General features: G+C 42.1%; 2 protein-coding genes across 4 annotated transcripts; both read right to left on the bottom strand.

The window, feature by feature from the left end:
• Window positions 1-5,155: 5,155 nt before the first annotated feature.
• Window positions 5,156-6,133, bottom strand: HTD2 (hydroxyacyl-thioester dehydratase type 2). Its single transcript, XM_049640811.1, has one exon. The coding sequence runs from the start codon at window positions 6,122-6,124 to the stop codon at window positions 5,618-5,620; it is 507 nt and encodes a 168-aa protein (XP_049496768.1). The 5' UTR covers window positions 6,125-6,133; the 3' UTR covers window positions 5,156-5,617.
• Window positions 6,134-6,216: 83 nt separating this feature from the next.
• Window positions 6,217-14,616, bottom strand: RPP14 (ribonuclease P/MRP subunit p14). 3 transcript variants are annotated; one of them, XM_049640812.1, is made up of 6 exons: window positions 14,466-14,616; window positions 10,976-11,073; window positions 10,799-10,883; window positions 7,395-7,471; window positions 6,758-6,836; window positions 6,217-6,301 (listed from the first exon to the last, which is right to left on the bottom strand). In XM_049640812.1, exons 2-6 carry the CDS (start codon window positions 11,071-11,073, stop codon window positions 6,245-6,247), a joined length of 396 nt encoding a protein of 131 aa, XP_049496769.1. In that variant the 5' UTR covers window positions 14,466-14,616; the 3' UTR covers window positions 6,217-6,244. The 3 variants fall into 3 exon arrangements, with proteins under 3 accessions (XP_049496769.1, XP_049496770.1, XP_049496771.1); XM_049640813.1 differs by lacking the exon at window positions 14,466-14,616 and adding an exon at window positions 14,158-14,458; XM_049640814.1 differs by lacking the exon at window positions 14,466-14,616 and adding an exon at window positions 14,310-14,458.
• Window positions 14,617-16,555: the final 1,939 nt, after the last annotated feature.

Below are 16,555 nucleotides of genomic sequence, written 5' to 3'. Positions count from 1 at the left end.
CACAAAATGAAAACCTGTGGTTACCTAAGAGGTACCAGTGTGCATTTAGCAATTTCTTCTTCTAGATGAATACACAGGTCAGGTCTACAAGATGAATGGTGGCTGTGGTGAGGCTTTCTTCCCATTGCTACTCAAGATTTGCTGCTCAGAAAAAGAAATGAGTGGCATCTCACCAATATGGAAATGTTTCTAATAGAATATAAAAATCTGTTAAGCAATTTTCCAGTACATTAGGCTGAAATTGCTTAAGATGGGTATATCTTTCTGTAGCAATCAAACATTACATAAATTGCAGTCTTACAATGCCCCTATGTGGAAAGTGCTAGTACAATTTGGCCTGCTATCTTAGTACTTTTGTAATTCCTTCCACTTGTGACCTAGTACAAGCAAGGCCACCTCTCAATTATCCAAGAGAGAATTTCCTAATATGAGGGTAACCCATGCTTTTATTAGAAGACTCATTCTTTCTGGCATCTCCTCCAGGGCTCAACATGAAAAAGACAACCAGCCAGTTTCTCTTATAGCTAGCTTTTACAAACCATGAGTGGTTTGAGAAAATCTCTGAGTAAAAACAGTAAGTCATCACTTACAGAGTAGTAGTCCCTTCTCACCTCCTTCTCAATTCCAACTTTTTATTGATTTACGGAGATCAAAGAAGACTATGGGACCCAGCAAGCACAAAGGAAGGAAGGAAGGAAGGAAGGAAGGAAGGAAGGAAGGAAGGAAAAGAAAAAAGAGAAAAAGAAAAGAAAAGAAAGGCAAAGTGCTCATATTGAGAAGGTACTTTTGAATTACACAGTATAAATCAGTTACCAGTCAGATCTGGTACATTCCCCTTCCCCCACCATACTTGGCCTACACTTAACTTTTCACCTTTAGAATAATGATTTCAGTAATTCTGCTCTAAAGACAATCACTGAGTGTCAACTGAGAAAAACGGTAGGTGATGGTTATGGGTGGAAGCCACTAAGTAACAGTGTTTAGGATAATGCTACAACTATAGCAGGGAATGAGATCTAGCACATTTTGAATATAAAAAGAATTCTATACAATGGTGGTTCCAAACACTTTATGCCACATAACAAGATACTATTATAGAAACTGACAGTGCTCCAGTAATGGGATTATAAGACCCACAGGGAGATGGAAGAAAGAAATGCTTTGGAGCCAGGCAGGTTCCTATTTGCATCCCAGCTCCACTGCATGCTAGCTGTACAGCCTTGGGCAAGTCACAGAGCATCAGTCTGTTTCCTTGCCTTTAAAATGGGACATTATAATGTACAGCATAGTACCTACAGTTAATAACACTACATTGTAGGGCATCTGGGTAGTTTAGTCAGTTGAGTGTTGACTTCATCTCCTGTCATGATCTCGCATCAGGCTCTGTGCGAAGAGCTCAGAGCCTGGAGCCTGGTTCAGATTCTATGTCTCCCTCTCTCTCTGCCCCTACCCCACTCATGATCTCTCTCCCTCTCTCTCTCTCTGTCTCTCTCTCTCAAAAATAAATAAACAATAATTTGAAAAATAAAAAAAAATAAAAATAAAAAAAAAATAAAATGGGACATTAACTTTAATTCACAAAGTTTTCAAGGATTAGAGTTAATGTAGAAAATTGGCTCCTTGGGGTGCCTGGCTGGCTCAGTCGACAGAGCATGCAACTCTTTATTCTCAGGACTATAAATCTGAGCCCCACATTGGGTGTAGAGATCACTTAAAAATAAAATCTAAGGGGCACCTTGGTGGCTCAGTTCAACTTGGTTTGGGCTCAGGTCATGATTTCGCGGTTTCCTGAGTTCGAGCTCTGCGTCGGCTGATAGCATTAAGCCTGCTTGGGATTCTCTCTCTCCCTGTCTTTCTCTGTCCCTCCCCCACTTGTGTTGTCTCTCTCAAAATAAGTAAACTTAATAAAATAAAATAAAATAAAATCTTAAATTAAAAAAAAGAAAAAAGAAAATTGGTGAAAAACAGTAAAAAGGTAAAAAGAAAATAGTGAAAAAATGGTAGTTACTAGTATTAATGATCACATCACACTCCATTTCTGGACCTATACTTCAAGACTGCTGCTAGTCCCAGAGAGTGAGTTCTACAGGAAGATGCAGTCTTGGCTTTGAGTCTGTATTTTGTTCAAGTTCATATATATATATATATATATATATATATATATATATATATATGTTTTTTTGTATTGATAATGTTTTTAATATAATTTATTGTAAAGTTAGCTAACATACAGTATATACACTGTGCTCTTGGTTTTGGGGGTAGATTCCCGTGATTCATCCCTTACATACAACACCGGGTGCTCATTCCAACAAGTGCCCTCCTCAATGCCCACCACCCATTTTCCCCTCTCCCCCACCCTCCCCCATCAACTCTGTTCTCTGTATTTAAGTCTCTTGTGGTTTGCCTCCCTCCTCCTCTGTAACTATTTTCCCCCCTTCCCTTCCTCCATGGTCTTCTGTTAAGTTTCTCAAGTTCCACATATGAGTGAAAACATTTGATATGTCTTTCTCTTTTTATTACACTTAGCTATTACACTTAGCATAATACCCTCCAGTTCCATCCACATTGCTGCAAATGGCAGGATTTTATTCTTTCTCATTGCCAAATAGTATTCCATTGTATATATAAACCACATCTTTAACCATTCATCAGTTGATGGACATTTAGGCTCTTTCCATAATTTGGCTATTGTTGAAAGCACTGCTATAAACATTGGGGTACATGTGCTCCTATGAATCAGCACTCTTGTACTCTCTGGATAAATTCCTAGTAGTGTTATTGTGGAGTCGTAGGGCAGTTCTATTTTTAATTTTTTGAGGAACCTTCACACTGTTTTCCAGAGGGCTGTACCAGTCTGCATTCCCACCAACAGTGCAGGAGGGTTCCCATTTCTCCACATCCTCAGCAGCATCTGTTGTTTCCTGAGTTGTTCATTTTAGCCACTGTGACTGGTGTGAGGTGGTATCTCCATGTAGTTTTGATTTGTATTTCCCTGTGATGAGTGATGTTGAGCATCTTTTCATGTGTCTGTTGGCCATCTGGATGTCTTCTTTAGAAAAGTGTCTATTCATGTCTTCTGCCCATTTCTTCACTGGATTATTTGTTTTTTGGGTGTTGAGTTTGGGAAGTTCTTTATATATTTTGGATACTAACCCTTTATCCAATATGCCATTTGCAAATGTCTTTTCCCATTCTGTTGGTTGCCTTTTAGTTGATTGTTTCCTTCGCAGTGCAGAAGCTTTTTATCTTGATGAGGGCCCAATAGTTTGTTTTTGCTTTTAATTCCCTTGCTTTTGGATATGTCGAGCAAGAAATTACTGCAGCTAGAGTCAAAGAGTTTGCCTGTTTCTCCTCTAGGATTTTGATGGTTTCCTGTCTCACATTTAGGTCTTTCATCCATTTTGAGTTTATTTTTGTGTATGGTGTAAGAAAGTGGTCTAGTTTCATTATTCTGCATGTTGCTGTCCAGTTCTCCCAGCACCATTTGCTAAAGAGACAGTCTTTTTTCCCTTGGATACTCTTTCTTGCTTTGCCAAAGACTAGTTGGCCATATATTTGTGGGTCCAATTCTGGGTTCTCTATTCTATTCCATTGGTCTGTGTGTCTGTTTTTGTGCCAATACCATACTGTCTTGATGATTACAGCTTTGTAGTAGAGGCTAAAGTCTGAAATCATGATGCCTCCCACTTTGGTTTTCTTTTTCAACATTACTTTGGCTTTCAACATTCTGGGTCTTTTGTGGTTCCATACAAATTTCAGGATTGTTCTAGGTTTCAGAATTTCCATTTTGTTTTTCAATGCTGTATCAAAACTTCAGCTTGTGTAGTCTTTCACCTTATAAATGAGTCTTCTTCAGGTGCACCTGAGCCCGCACATGTTGTCTATTCTGAAGCCCATGGGAATGGCATCCTTGCTTCTCACATTGATTTTAGTATTTTCATCTCACCCATCACCAACTAGTGTACGGTACAACACCTAACAGTTTAAAAATATTATTTATACACATCACTGCCCTCTAGTGCCCAGAATGACTTTTTCTAGTAATCTGCTTAACTTCTACCTTTGATGTAAAAACAAAATCTAGTTACTGATCCACCAGGAGAAAAACCTTTTGCCAGGAAAAGTGAGTTGATCCCTCCAATTACACTTGATCTCATCTTCCTGATCAAAGCATCTAGCTGTAGAACCGCTCTATAAAGCTACAGAGCAGAAATGGATGCTGTACTACAGGTTATGTTATGTCGGCTGCATTGGGGATGATCACTCAGTACTAACACATTAAGCGCATTTCCTCTTTAGTACCCCTCAATTTTTTTTTTTGATACTGTTTAATTTTCACTACCCCTCAACTCTTTTAAGAATTTGGCCTCCAGTGTTCCTTATACATTTTATTTCTTACAATATGTTTACAATAAGCATGTATTATTTATAAAGGGGAGAATCCACAGTATTTTCAAGGGAGGGAGAAAATAATCTGGATTATCAAAACAAATTTTGCATTCAAACTAGTCCAGGTTTAGACTGATTGACATCCTGAAAAATTAGCTTGTCATCTGTTTAGTTGTGGGCCAGTTTGCTTTAAACTGAGGAGAATCTGTAACCTCACTGACAGGGGAAAAAGGATGACAACAGTGGCTACTTTACAGGCTAGACCTGGTACTTAGAGATTTGCATCTATCATCTCCAACAATCCTGTGTGGTAGGTGTCCTTATCCTCATTTTATACATGAGATTGACAGAGTTTACATAAATGAGTCCAAGTGTGTGCATAAGCCGTTCTCCAATAACAGGAAAACCATCTGGAAGACAAATGCCACTGATGATGGAACAAGGTGCCATCGTGGTATAAACGGGAACAAATTACAATAAACTCTGACCTGGAAACTACTCAACAGGATCTAAGAATGCTGACTGGTAGAAGGTAGGTGTTCAAAGATGACCTGACTTCTGTTGTTGTCCTCAATAATTAAATGCTAGTTATAAATTAAGTGAGGAATTTACTCTCCACAGACACAGGCAGGTTTGTGTTATCCAAATGTATCTAACTAGATGTGAAATCCTAAAAGTAGAACCTTCAGCTAAATAACCTTCCCAATAATTTTTCAATTTTATTTATTTATTTTTTTTTTTTAATTTTTTTTTTTCGTTTTTTTTTTTATTTTTTTTTTTTCGTTTTTTTTTTTATTTATTTTTGGGACAGAGAGAGACAGAGCATGAACGGGGGAGGGTCAGAGAGAGAGGGAGACACAGAACCGGAAACAGGCTCCAGGCTCTGAGCCATCAGCCCAGAGCCTGACGCGGGGCTCGAACTCACGGACCGCGAGATCGTGACCTGGCTGAAGTCGGACGCTTAACCGACTGCGCCACCCAGGCGCCCCAATAATTTTTCAATTTTAAAAACCCAGACAGATGATGAATATACTCAAGTCTGCGTGAAGCATAAAACTGGATTGGACAGAGGACTTTTGCACACCCCTCTCCCTGCTCCCCTTCCCCAACTCAGGCTTCTGGGTCTATAAGCCATCCTTCAGTGAAGAGCAGCAAAACCTATTTTCCTCAGAGGCTCCTCACGAACAGTACCACTAGCACCTGAACGTGCATCTTTACACACGTTTCAGGATTTGGGAGTTTCTGGGACCATAACTTTAACCAAGCCTTCCATAACAGTCTTTTTACTTTCTATTACAAAACACGACACTGCAATAACAGCAATGAACCGCTTTAGCTTTCTCACTTCTGCGGAAGCTAAAACAACTTCTCCAACATGTAAAGGGGCTGGAAAGCTAATTTCCTGTGAAAGTAAAACACAGCCTGGCCCTGGCAATTTAGTTCCCAGGAGAGCTGAAATAAGCCCATTGATCAAAACTCCATGTACAATTGTCTTTCCAAACTTGGTGTGTTTTGCAAACTCTTCATTTAAATGCAAAGGATTGACATCCCCCGTTAATTCTGAGAAGGTGGCCACGTCCCTCTGTGTGAAGGCCCTGGTGAGTTCAGCATGGTCTCCAACTCGGACATGCATCTGTTCAATGTGCCACCTACTCGGCACTTGCCGGCTCAGGCAGATTCTCCTCTGAAGCCCACCCCACCAAAGACGATAGCTGCAAGTTACTGGGAACATCTTCAGCACTGTCAAAGTCCAGCAATCGGAGCTTTTCGACTGCTTCAGTCTTCAGATGTGATTCTGGCATCAAAAAGTACCTTTTGAGAGCGGAGGAATGTTTCTGACATTGAAGACTATTCAATCCAACACTAGCTCCCTACTGTTACCAGATAAGGCAAGAAGAAATGGAGAAACCTGTAAGAGAAAGAAAAAGTTAAGGAAATATTGGGAAAAGACTGCACTGAAACACGGGGCATGTGGAAACATGCCTAATTTCATGGGGTAAGCAAAGCTGATGCAGCAGCATTCTAAAGAGCATCCTTAGAGGTGGCCTTATATAAATAAGTGATAGTAAGTTCAGAAACAGTGTTCCAATATTTAAGGCACTAGGCATTAAGCAATAAATGAAAAGTTAAGACTTTTCCACAAGAGCTCTAAGTTTCATCCCCAAACATCTCCCATAAAATCTAAAATCTAAGTGCTCTGTCTCACACTTCCAGAAGCAACAAAGTCCTTATCCCTCCCCACCACTCCCAGCTGAATAGTGTCAGCCATACTAGATTTATGCAGGCACAAAAATGGAACATGTATTAAAAAGCAGTTTCATCCCTACTCAACCTGGTTTGGAATATGTGAAGGAATGGGCTTTACCTGAATCACTCTGAAAGCACATTTCTTGCCTTTATAGGATCCCAACAGAGTCAAAGAGCTCCACAATTTTACAAGACCACTGTGGAAAGATCAAGAATGCATAAAGATTTGTCACGGTGACATCTCCCTAGTACCTTCATGACGGTCCAGGCAGTTAAATTAGGTCCAGAAAACCTAATTTAAATGAGAAAACTTCAAAAGTAAAAGCACAATATGTAATAGGCAGAGAATACAATGAACCTCAATTAGGAATTTTTAAAAAAATTTTTATTTATTTAAGTAATCTTTACACCCAATGTGGGGCTCGAACTTATGACCCCTAGATCAAGAGTCGCATGCTCCTCAGACTGAGCCAGCCAGGAGCCCCGGGAATGTTTCTAAAATACACATCTCTGAGTTTGCAACCATGACCATCAATTGGGAAACACTACAATTGTAAGCAAATCATGAGTTTTCCTCTGTATAGTGTAAGCTCGGTGGATGAATGTTCATATCCTTCCCAGTTTAAACTTCTAAAAGCTGCTCAGGGTTCACAATGACAAAACTCTTCTCATACTGAGAGGAGAGCATTTTTGCTATATTTCTCCACTCATCTCTCTGCTCTGTTATACCACAAATATGCCACCATCTGTTGTACCTGCTACATATCCTCAAGATGGCTGACAAGGTCTTCTCTTCGTAGGTCAGGATGTCCAAGGGTAAGGCTGCATCAACCTAGGTATGGAATAATACTATTAGGAGACTACTGTCATCACTAATCTTTATTCTTTTAAGTAATCTCTATGCCCAGTGTGGGGTCTGAACTCATAACCCTGAGATCAGGAGTCGCATGCTCCTCCAACTGAGCCAGCCAGGTGCCCCTGTCATCACCATTCTTAAAGTCTAATAACTAATCCTGTCAACTGCTTTTCTCCTCCAAAAAAACAGTATTCAGTAGTGGTGTAGTACCGGTCCTGCTTCTTTACAATTCCCTGTCTGGAATGTTCTTCTTGTACCTCTTCATACTGCTAGTGACTCTTCACCTTTCAAGTCTTTGTTTAAACTGTCCTATCCCTGGGAGCTGGGTCAGTTGGTGGAGCATGAGACTTTCAATTTCAGGGTCATGAGTTCAAGCCCCACATTGGGCACGAAGCCTACTTAATAAAAGGTCTCGGGGCGCCTGGGTGGCTCGGTCGGTTAAGTGTCTGACTTCGGCTCAGGTCATGATCTCACCGTCTGTGAGTTCGAGCCCTGCGTCGGGCTCTGTGCTGACAGCTCAGAGCCTGGAGCCTGTTTCGGATTCTCTGTCTCCCTCTCTCTCTGCCCCTCCCCTGTTCACGCGCTGTCTCTCTCTGTCTCAAAAATAAATAAACGTTAAAAAAAAATTTAAAAAAAATAAAAAATAAAAAAATAAAAATAAAAGGTCTCATCCCTGATTCTCAAGCTTAAGCTCCATTGCTTGGTATGCTCTTTCACATATAGGAACCACATACTTCCTCGCATAATATTCATCATTCTTGCCAGTAACTGTTCAACAGAGTTTTCTACTAAAATAATCAAGACTATTCATCGATGAGGCAGATGCCCTGTCTGTTCATGGCTACATCCTCAGGAACCAGGTATTATATCTGCCATATAGAAGGAATAGTTTTTCCTTGAACTTTTTATTTTGAAAAATTAAAGTCACAGGAGGTTGCAAAGAAATTTACAGGAAGGTTCTACGCACCCTTCAAAGCCTCCCCCAGTAGTACAATATCAAAACCAAAAATCTAGTATCGACCAGTTTATTCAGATTTTACCAGTGACATACGCACTCATTTTTGTGTATTTGTGTGTGTGCGTGTTTATGTGTGTACTTCTACGCAATTTTACCACATAAGTAGTTTCATGCAACCACCAACACAATCAAGATAAAGAATTATACCATCACCACAGGGCTTGCTCCTTCTACCTCTTTTTAGTCACAGCCACTCCTCCCCCCAACCCCTAACCACTAATCTTTCTCCAGATTATATAACTGTTATTTCAGGAGCATTACATACATGGGATCACCTGACTGTTACTTTTTGGAACTAGCTTTTCACTTAACATAATTCTCTGGAGATTCAGTTACACTACTGCATATATCTATAGTGTGTTTCTTTTTATTATCGAGTATATTCCATGGTATGAACATTTAACTACTCACCCACTGAAGGACATCTGGCTAACTTCTGCTTTTGGGCTCTTACAAACAAAGCTGCTATAAGCACTCACATACGAGTTCTGTGCAAACACTAGTAAGTTTTTACTTCTCTGGGACAAATGCCCAGGTGTGTAACTGCTGGGTAGTACAGTAGCTGCATGTTTAATTTTTTCTTTTACAAATGGTGTTCCAAAGTGGCCGTGCCATTTTACATTCCCGCTAGCAATGCATGAGTGATCCAGTTTCTCTGCATCCTTGCCAGCATTTAATGTTATCACTATCTATAAAATTTCAGTTGTTCTGCCAGGTGTGTAGTGATATTTCATCGTGTATTTTTTTAAAAATTTTTTTAATGTTTATTTATTTTTGACAGAGAGAGAGACAGAGCATGAGTGGGGGAGAGGCAGAGAGGGAGACACAGAATCCAAAGCAGGCTCCAGGCTCTGAGCTGTCAGCACAGAGCCTGACGCGGGGCTCGAACTCACAGACTGTGAGATCATGACCTGAGCCGAAGTCGGGTGCTCAACCGACTGAGCCACCCAGGCACCCCACTCATCGTGTATTTTTTAAAATATTTTTTTAATTTGAGAGAGAGAGAGAGCAAGCAGGGGAGAGGGGCAGAGGGAAAAAGAAAGAGAATCCTAAGTAGGCTCTATACTCAGTGCAGGGCCTGACAGAGGCTAGATCCCACGGCCCTGGCATCATGACCTGAGACAAAATCAAGAGTCGGATGCTCAATCGACTGAGCCACCCAGGTGCCCCTGTTTTTAATTTGCATTTCCCTAATGGCTAACAATGCTGAACTTTTCATTCATGTGCTTCTTTGCCAATGGTACATCTTTTTTAGTGAAATGTCTATTCATGTCTTATGCTCATTTTCTTTTTGTTATTTATTTTGAGAGCAAGCGAGCATGTGCCTGACCGGGGGGGAGGGGCAGAGAGAGAGGGAGAGAGAATCCCAAGCAGGCGCCACACTGTCAGCATGGAACCCGACACAGAGCTCGAACCCACAAACCATGAGATCACAATCTGAGCCAAAATCAAGTTGGACCCTTAACCAACTGAGCCACCCAAGTGTCCCTGCTCATTTTCTAATTGCAATGTTTGGTTTCTCACTATTGAGTTTTGAGAGTTCTTTTCATATTCTAGATATGCAGGTTGCAAATAGTTCCCCCAGTCTGTAATATGTCTTTTCATCCCTTAACTGAGTCTTTTGTGGAGTATATGTTTTTAATTTTAATGAGATGCTTACCAGATGGATTTGATAAAACATATGAATCAGAAAGTAATTTTCTGAGTCATCTGCCTTTGTTCTCTCTCAAAATTCTACTATTTTCAAGAGAATGCTAAAAGAGGACTACTCAATGTGCTGGTCTGTGATAAAATAAGAGGCTGTATCACAATGTAAATCAACAAGATTGCTAAGCACATTGTTTAGTTCAGCTGTTCTTTTATTTTTTTTTAGTAATCTCTACACCAATGTGGAGCTCGAATTCACAACCCCACGATTAAGAATCACATGCTCCTCTGATGGTTTCAGCTCAATTTTTCACATAAGGAGACTTTCTCAGTAAAGGAAGTGGTGTGCTGATTCTGCTGCGAGCCACAAATCTTCACAATGGGCAAAAAAACTATCTGCAGGTTGCAGATCTGGACCATACCATGAGTAGTACTGGCCTAAAACAAACATTTGTCTAACAAGTTCCTCATCAAACAGAAGGCATATTAGAACAAACCTACCCAAAGTGTATTTCTGAAAGTCCACTTCTGCAATTTCAAATATGGTTTTACAGTTCTAAAAAAGTATTTGGAAAAGCACCATTTTAGTATTTCTTACAAAGATCTAAGGAGTGTTCAATCTACTAAGTGATTCATACCTCCCCAAACAGGTCCTTCAAGGCTGAAATAAGCAGCTGTTTGAACTGTGCAACATTAAGTCCAACCCCATGGTCTTGAAATTCTCTGTAATAACATTAAAAAGGAAAAAATGTATTTCATACTATTTAGACTCATAAAAAAGTAATCAAAAGTAGAACTTAGGAAACTGAACTTACAGACACACTTTCATATAGTGGTGCTCAGAGGGATTTTTGTAAACTATTCTTTCATATGTAGTGGCTGGAGCTGGCATCTTTTCCAACACTGACCACATCTAGAAATCAAGTCAAGAGAGCTAGAAGTTAGCAAGGTACAAGCTATTTTTCACTTTTTTAATGACAATCTGACCCATCTTTATTTTTTTAAGTAAGCTCTACACCCAATGTGGGGTTTGAACTCACAATCCCAAGATCAAGAGTCACATACTTTACCAACTGAGCCAGCCAGATATCTGACTCATTTGATTTTTAAAAGAACTCCTAGTATAGTGGGGTGCCTCAGTGGCTCAGTCAGTTCAGCATCTGACTTAGCTCAGGTCATGATCTCAGAGTTCACAAGTTTGAGTCCCATGTCGGGCTCTGTGCTGACAGCTCAGAGCCTGGAGCCTGCTTCGGACTGTATGTCTCCCTCTCTATCTGCCCCTCCCCTGCTTGTGCTCACACTTGCGCTCTCTCTCTCTCTCTCTCAAAAATAAATAAATAAACTTAAAAAAAAAAAATAAGATAAAATAACTCCTAGTAGAGTAACTAATCTAATTCTGGTCAAACCAAAGTTACCCAGACAGACACAAAGTTTCCAGATTTTATATATGCCAGACCATTGTACTCTTAAATTCTAATGACATAATCCCAATGAACGTTTATCATCACTTAGTACCTAGCTCTATGCTAAACGCTTCACATACTTTAGGTCATAAGTCTTCAAAATGATCCCACGAGGTAAAAGCTATTATCACTCCCATTTTTGGGAAGAGGACATTGAGGCTTAGCAAAGAGAGGGAACACTTGCCCAAGGGCACACAGATTCCAATGGCTCCTGAGTCCTCTCAAGACCACTCTAGTAGGATGTCTCTCTTTTATTTTTGAGAGACAGAGAGAGAGAAAGCGCAAGCAAGGGAGGGGCAGAGAGACAGAATCCAAAGCAGGCTTTAGGCTCTGAGCTATCAACATAAAGCCTGACACGGAGCTCTAACTCATGAGCTGTGCAATCATGACCCAAGTTGAAGTCAGGCGCTTAACCAACTGGGCCTCCCAGGCACCCCTAGTATATCTCTTAAAAAAAAAAAAAATTGCATACAGGAATAAAATCTAGGATCTGAAGGCCCTCTTCTTGTTTACTCTCAGTCCACACAGTACATGAGCAGGAGAATGAGGGGTGGTAGTTCTGCTGTCCCATCACATGCTGGGTTTGCCTGTTGTCTGTCTGGAAGCCATGTCTGCACAGGGCTATTTCGCAAACCCACAAAAGACCAAGCTTAAACAGCAAGGGGTTTAAGAGGAACTCCTGGAATGGACCTCGATGTCATTCCTAACAGATTTGGATCTTTCAAGAACACAGAACATGCTGATCCCCCTGTGGAGAATCCCTGTCCTTGGCTCCACTCCCACCTCACTCTCCCTCTGCATAGCCCCTACTCGTTCTTTGAATTTTAGCTTACAGGTTACCTCCTCTTCTCGGAGTTTCACCTCAAGGAGGCCTTCCTTGACACCCTGTTCTAAGTTAGATTCCCTTGTTATGCAACCTCTTAATACTGTTTAATATCTGGTTCTCCACTAAAGGAACCAGGAAACTGAGGTCCAACCAAGGAAAGGGATTTAGCAAAGGTCATAAAACTCTAAACCAGCATTTACAAAAACCTATGCATCAGGCTTAGTTCCTACTACTCCTAGATGATATCCCCAGAGAAAATGACAAGTCAAGGTCAAGGAGCTATATCCAACCACCCACTTAATAGTTACTGTGTCTGGCGCCGAGTATGTATTCAATAAACACTTACTGAATGGTGATGTCTTAGACCTATATGTTCAAGGCTATCTTCTGTTTCAACACTGCAGAAATAACTACCTGATGATTCTTTCCCAATCATTAGAATCTTCCCTGACTAGAAGAACAGGAAGAATCACTTCATTCGTTGTCTCACACATGATAGGTGTTTTTTAAGAGTTACTATCAGCCTTGATAGAGTTGGCTGCCTGAGGTAGGGGAATGAGATTGGGGCCTGGGGCTCAGGCTGTCAAGAACAATGAAGACTTAAGGAGTATTCTGGAAATGGACCGTGATAATGGTTGCACAGCAATGTTAACATACACTTAAAAGTGATAAATTTTATGTCATATATATTTTACCAAAAAAGACTTAAGGAACAAGTGTTTACTGAGCAGTCACCTCCACATAGCCTGAGCTTCAGGGTCAGTGACAGTATTGCCCTCTGCAGGTTATCCTGATATTAAAGGAGAGGATGTCAGGTAGCCCTTCATACAGCCTGGCATATCCATCAGGCTCAGCACCATGAAAGCACTTCCACAGCCATTGCTATCATAATCTTTGAAGCCAGACTTTGTAATGGCTGCAAGGATGCTCATCAAATGACCTACTAGTAACAGATGTCCCTACTTCCACCTGCTTCACCCCAGCACCTCCCAATCTAGTTTCTACAGAGCCAGGATGAGTCAATTAAAAGCTATTCAAGCCGCGGCCATTTCTCTGCTCAAAACCTTGCAACGGTTCCCATTTTACTCAGAGTAAAGCTAAAGGACCTACCGGTCCTGCAAGGCCTTACCTGATTTGTACTCCTGCCTCCTCCAACCGCTCTGATCTCATGTCCTACCATACTCCCCTACTCAACCCCTTCCACCAGAGGCCTCCTAGCTCTTTCTCATACACCATTTCTCTCCCGCCTCTGCGCCTGGCTCCTAGCTTTAACGCAGGCTGGGAATACTCTTTTTCCAGGTAGCCAGGTGGCTCGCTCCCTTGCTTCCTTCATGGCTTTGATCAACTCTCCCCCCTCGCTTTGGTCTGGTGGTTATCTAATACGGCAACCCCTCCAGGCTCCTGCTCTAGTTTTTTCTCATAGAACTTACTACGCCTCTAACACAACTACGTAACTCATTTATTCTCTGCTTGTACTTCCCTCCTCCACCCCAACATAACGTACACTCTGCAAGAAACAGGAATATCTTGTTCAATACTGTTTCTCAAGAATCAAAAACTGCATCACACACAGTACACATTAAATACTTAAGTCTGGGGCCAAATCAGTCATTAAAGAAAAAAAAAAAAAGCTCAATCATGCACTGTTGGGCACTTCGGTTGTTTTCAACTTTCTTCGACCACCATCCGCCACTTATTTAACGCCCACCTGGCGCCGGGCGCATGCGCTCTGCACACATGGTCCCGCTCGCTCCTCGCAGCCACCATCCCCTACCGAGTCCCCGCAGCACAAACCCCCAGGGAGGTGCGCGGCAGAACCTCCCCAGCCGCACAGTGTCCCAAACCCCAGCAGATAGGTACTTCAGAATGCCATGCGCCGCCCGCCGCAACTTCCGTCTTGCGCACGCGCGCCTGGCGCACAGGTCCTAGCGTCAACAGCGTGGCCGACTGAGTCCGATCCCGGCAAACAACCGCTCTGCTATGGTCTTCCACTTTTCTGCTCTCGGTCGGACTAACCTGGCGCCTTCCTGAATCCCGTTCCTTGCAAGACTCTGCCAAAGCTCGGAGCTCCCCCGCAGAGGCCACACCCTGGGCCCGGGAAACTCCGGGGATGTTTACGTTTGGCTCCTGTTTCGCCCTCCGGAAGCGTGACGTCTAGGCGCGGATATGACGTCACCGCGTGGAGTTCTCCTAAGAACCTAGGGCTAAATCGTGATCGGTAGCTGAGACTGGCCGAGCTCAGTGCCCCCTGGTGCTCACTCCAGAGAATGCTCTATGAGCGAATGTCTGAATGGGGTTGGGACTCCGGATGTGTTTATTCGGTCCGGGAGCTCGCTTCATAGTCATTCATTTATGCATGCGTTCATTCATTCAACTTTATATATAGCAGCTCTTCTGCTGAGCATCTGTCAAGCACTCCAAGGACGCTCTTAATGTCCCTTGTGGCTCCCAGCATACAGTAGTGTATCTATCTGAGTTGGTCCAGATGGTCCTGTCTTCAAATTTAAGCCAGGTTTCATCTGTGCATTTATTCAATAAGTACTTGCTGAGCCCAGCAAGTACTTTTGGCCCCGTACCCGTAAAACAAATAGTGTTTATATTTAATAATTAATAATAATAATAATAGATAATTATCAAGTATTTTCTTTGGGCCAGGTGCTATGAAAAAAAACTTTTCAGATGTTATTTCGGGGAACTCTCACACAATCCCAAAGTAGCTATTATTATGATCATCCCCATTTTAAAGGGGTAGAGACTGCAGCACAAGAGGCTGTTACTTGCCCAAGATCACATGTTTATAACTAGTGAGCAGACGGTCTGACTCCAGATGGTGCTCTCCATACTGCACCGTGCCACCACCAGTTGTGTGTTATGAGTCAGGAGTGCGTGGGGGAGAGGGGCTGGGGCTGCCATAACTTGAGTATGAGCCCCATGAGGATGGGGATGGTATTGTTTGTGTTGGCTCACCACAGCATTCCCCTGCCTGACACTCAACATATGTTTAGTGAATGCAGTAATTCATAGATGGGTGTGCTAATTCTACTTCCTTTGGGGGCAAAGGGTTGCCCTGCACAGCCAAAACTGAGCCTGAGTCAGTTGAGACCTTCTCTCTTAATGTCTTTTCTAAAAATTCCACTGTCTGCTATTTCCCGAAACTTCAGTCTTTGGCTATTGTCGTGTTCTGCAGTCCTGCAGCTTCTGCTTCCCTTCCTTCTCCCCTCAGAGGAGATAGAACTTGTTCCAGATGGGGGGAGAGATAGAGGAAATCAACACAGACCCCACAGCCAGTGGTGTTTTCTTTTTCTTTTTCTCTTTCTTTCTTTCTTTCCTTTCTTTCTTTCTTTCTTTTCTTTCTTTTTTTCTTTCTTTCTTTTCTTTCTTTCTTTCTTTCTTTCTTTCTTTCTTTCTTTCTTTCTCTTTCTCTTATAAAGTTTATTTATTTTGAGAGAGAGAGAGAGAGTGCCCGTGCACAAGATTGGGGGGGGGGGGCAGAGAGAATCCCAAGCAGGGTCTGTACTGTCAGTGCAGATCCTGATTCGGGGCTCGAACTCATGAACCACAAGATCATGACCTGAACTGAAATCAAGAGTTGGCCTTAACCGACCGAGCCACCCAGGTGCCCCTGGTATGAGTTTCTGAAGTGTCCTTCCAGAGATACAGTAGGGGGGCTTTCCCTTTGTAACAATATATCTGAACATCACTCCTAATCATAACACACAAGCCTGTCTCGGTCTTTATAAAAGTTGCCTAGCATTGCACTGGTGGCATCAGTTGGCTCAAGATGGCCATTCTGGACACTCTGTTTCTGACACGTCAGAGCAAAGTTGTTGGGGATCTGAGAGTATTTTATGTTCCTGGAAGTGATGGCAGCTGAGAAAGAGCTGAGTCCATACTTCCCCTCTTCTGCTGTGTTCTTCAGCTCCCCTTCCTGCCTTGTAAACTGCTGCCAAGAGTGGCTTTTACTAAAACTTTCATAACTTTAGGAAGAGAAGTCAAGAGAGAGGCCCAAGTAGGATCACAGCCACAAATCTCCATCAGCCTCATGGGAATCATATCCACTCATGTCAGCAGATGAAGAAGGTAGGACAAAGTGGGGTGCCTGGGTG

This window comes from Panthera uncia, chromosome A2 (genome assembly GCF_023721935.1).
Source record: "Panthera uncia isolate 11264 chromosome A2, Puncia_PCG_1.0, whole genome shotgun sequence".
Lineage (NCBI taxonomy): Eukaryota > Metazoa > Chordata > Mammalia > Carnivora > Felidae > Panthera > Panthera uncia.
Note: the sequence above shows the minus strand (reverse complement) of the source record. Positions and strands in the feature narration are given on the sequence as shown.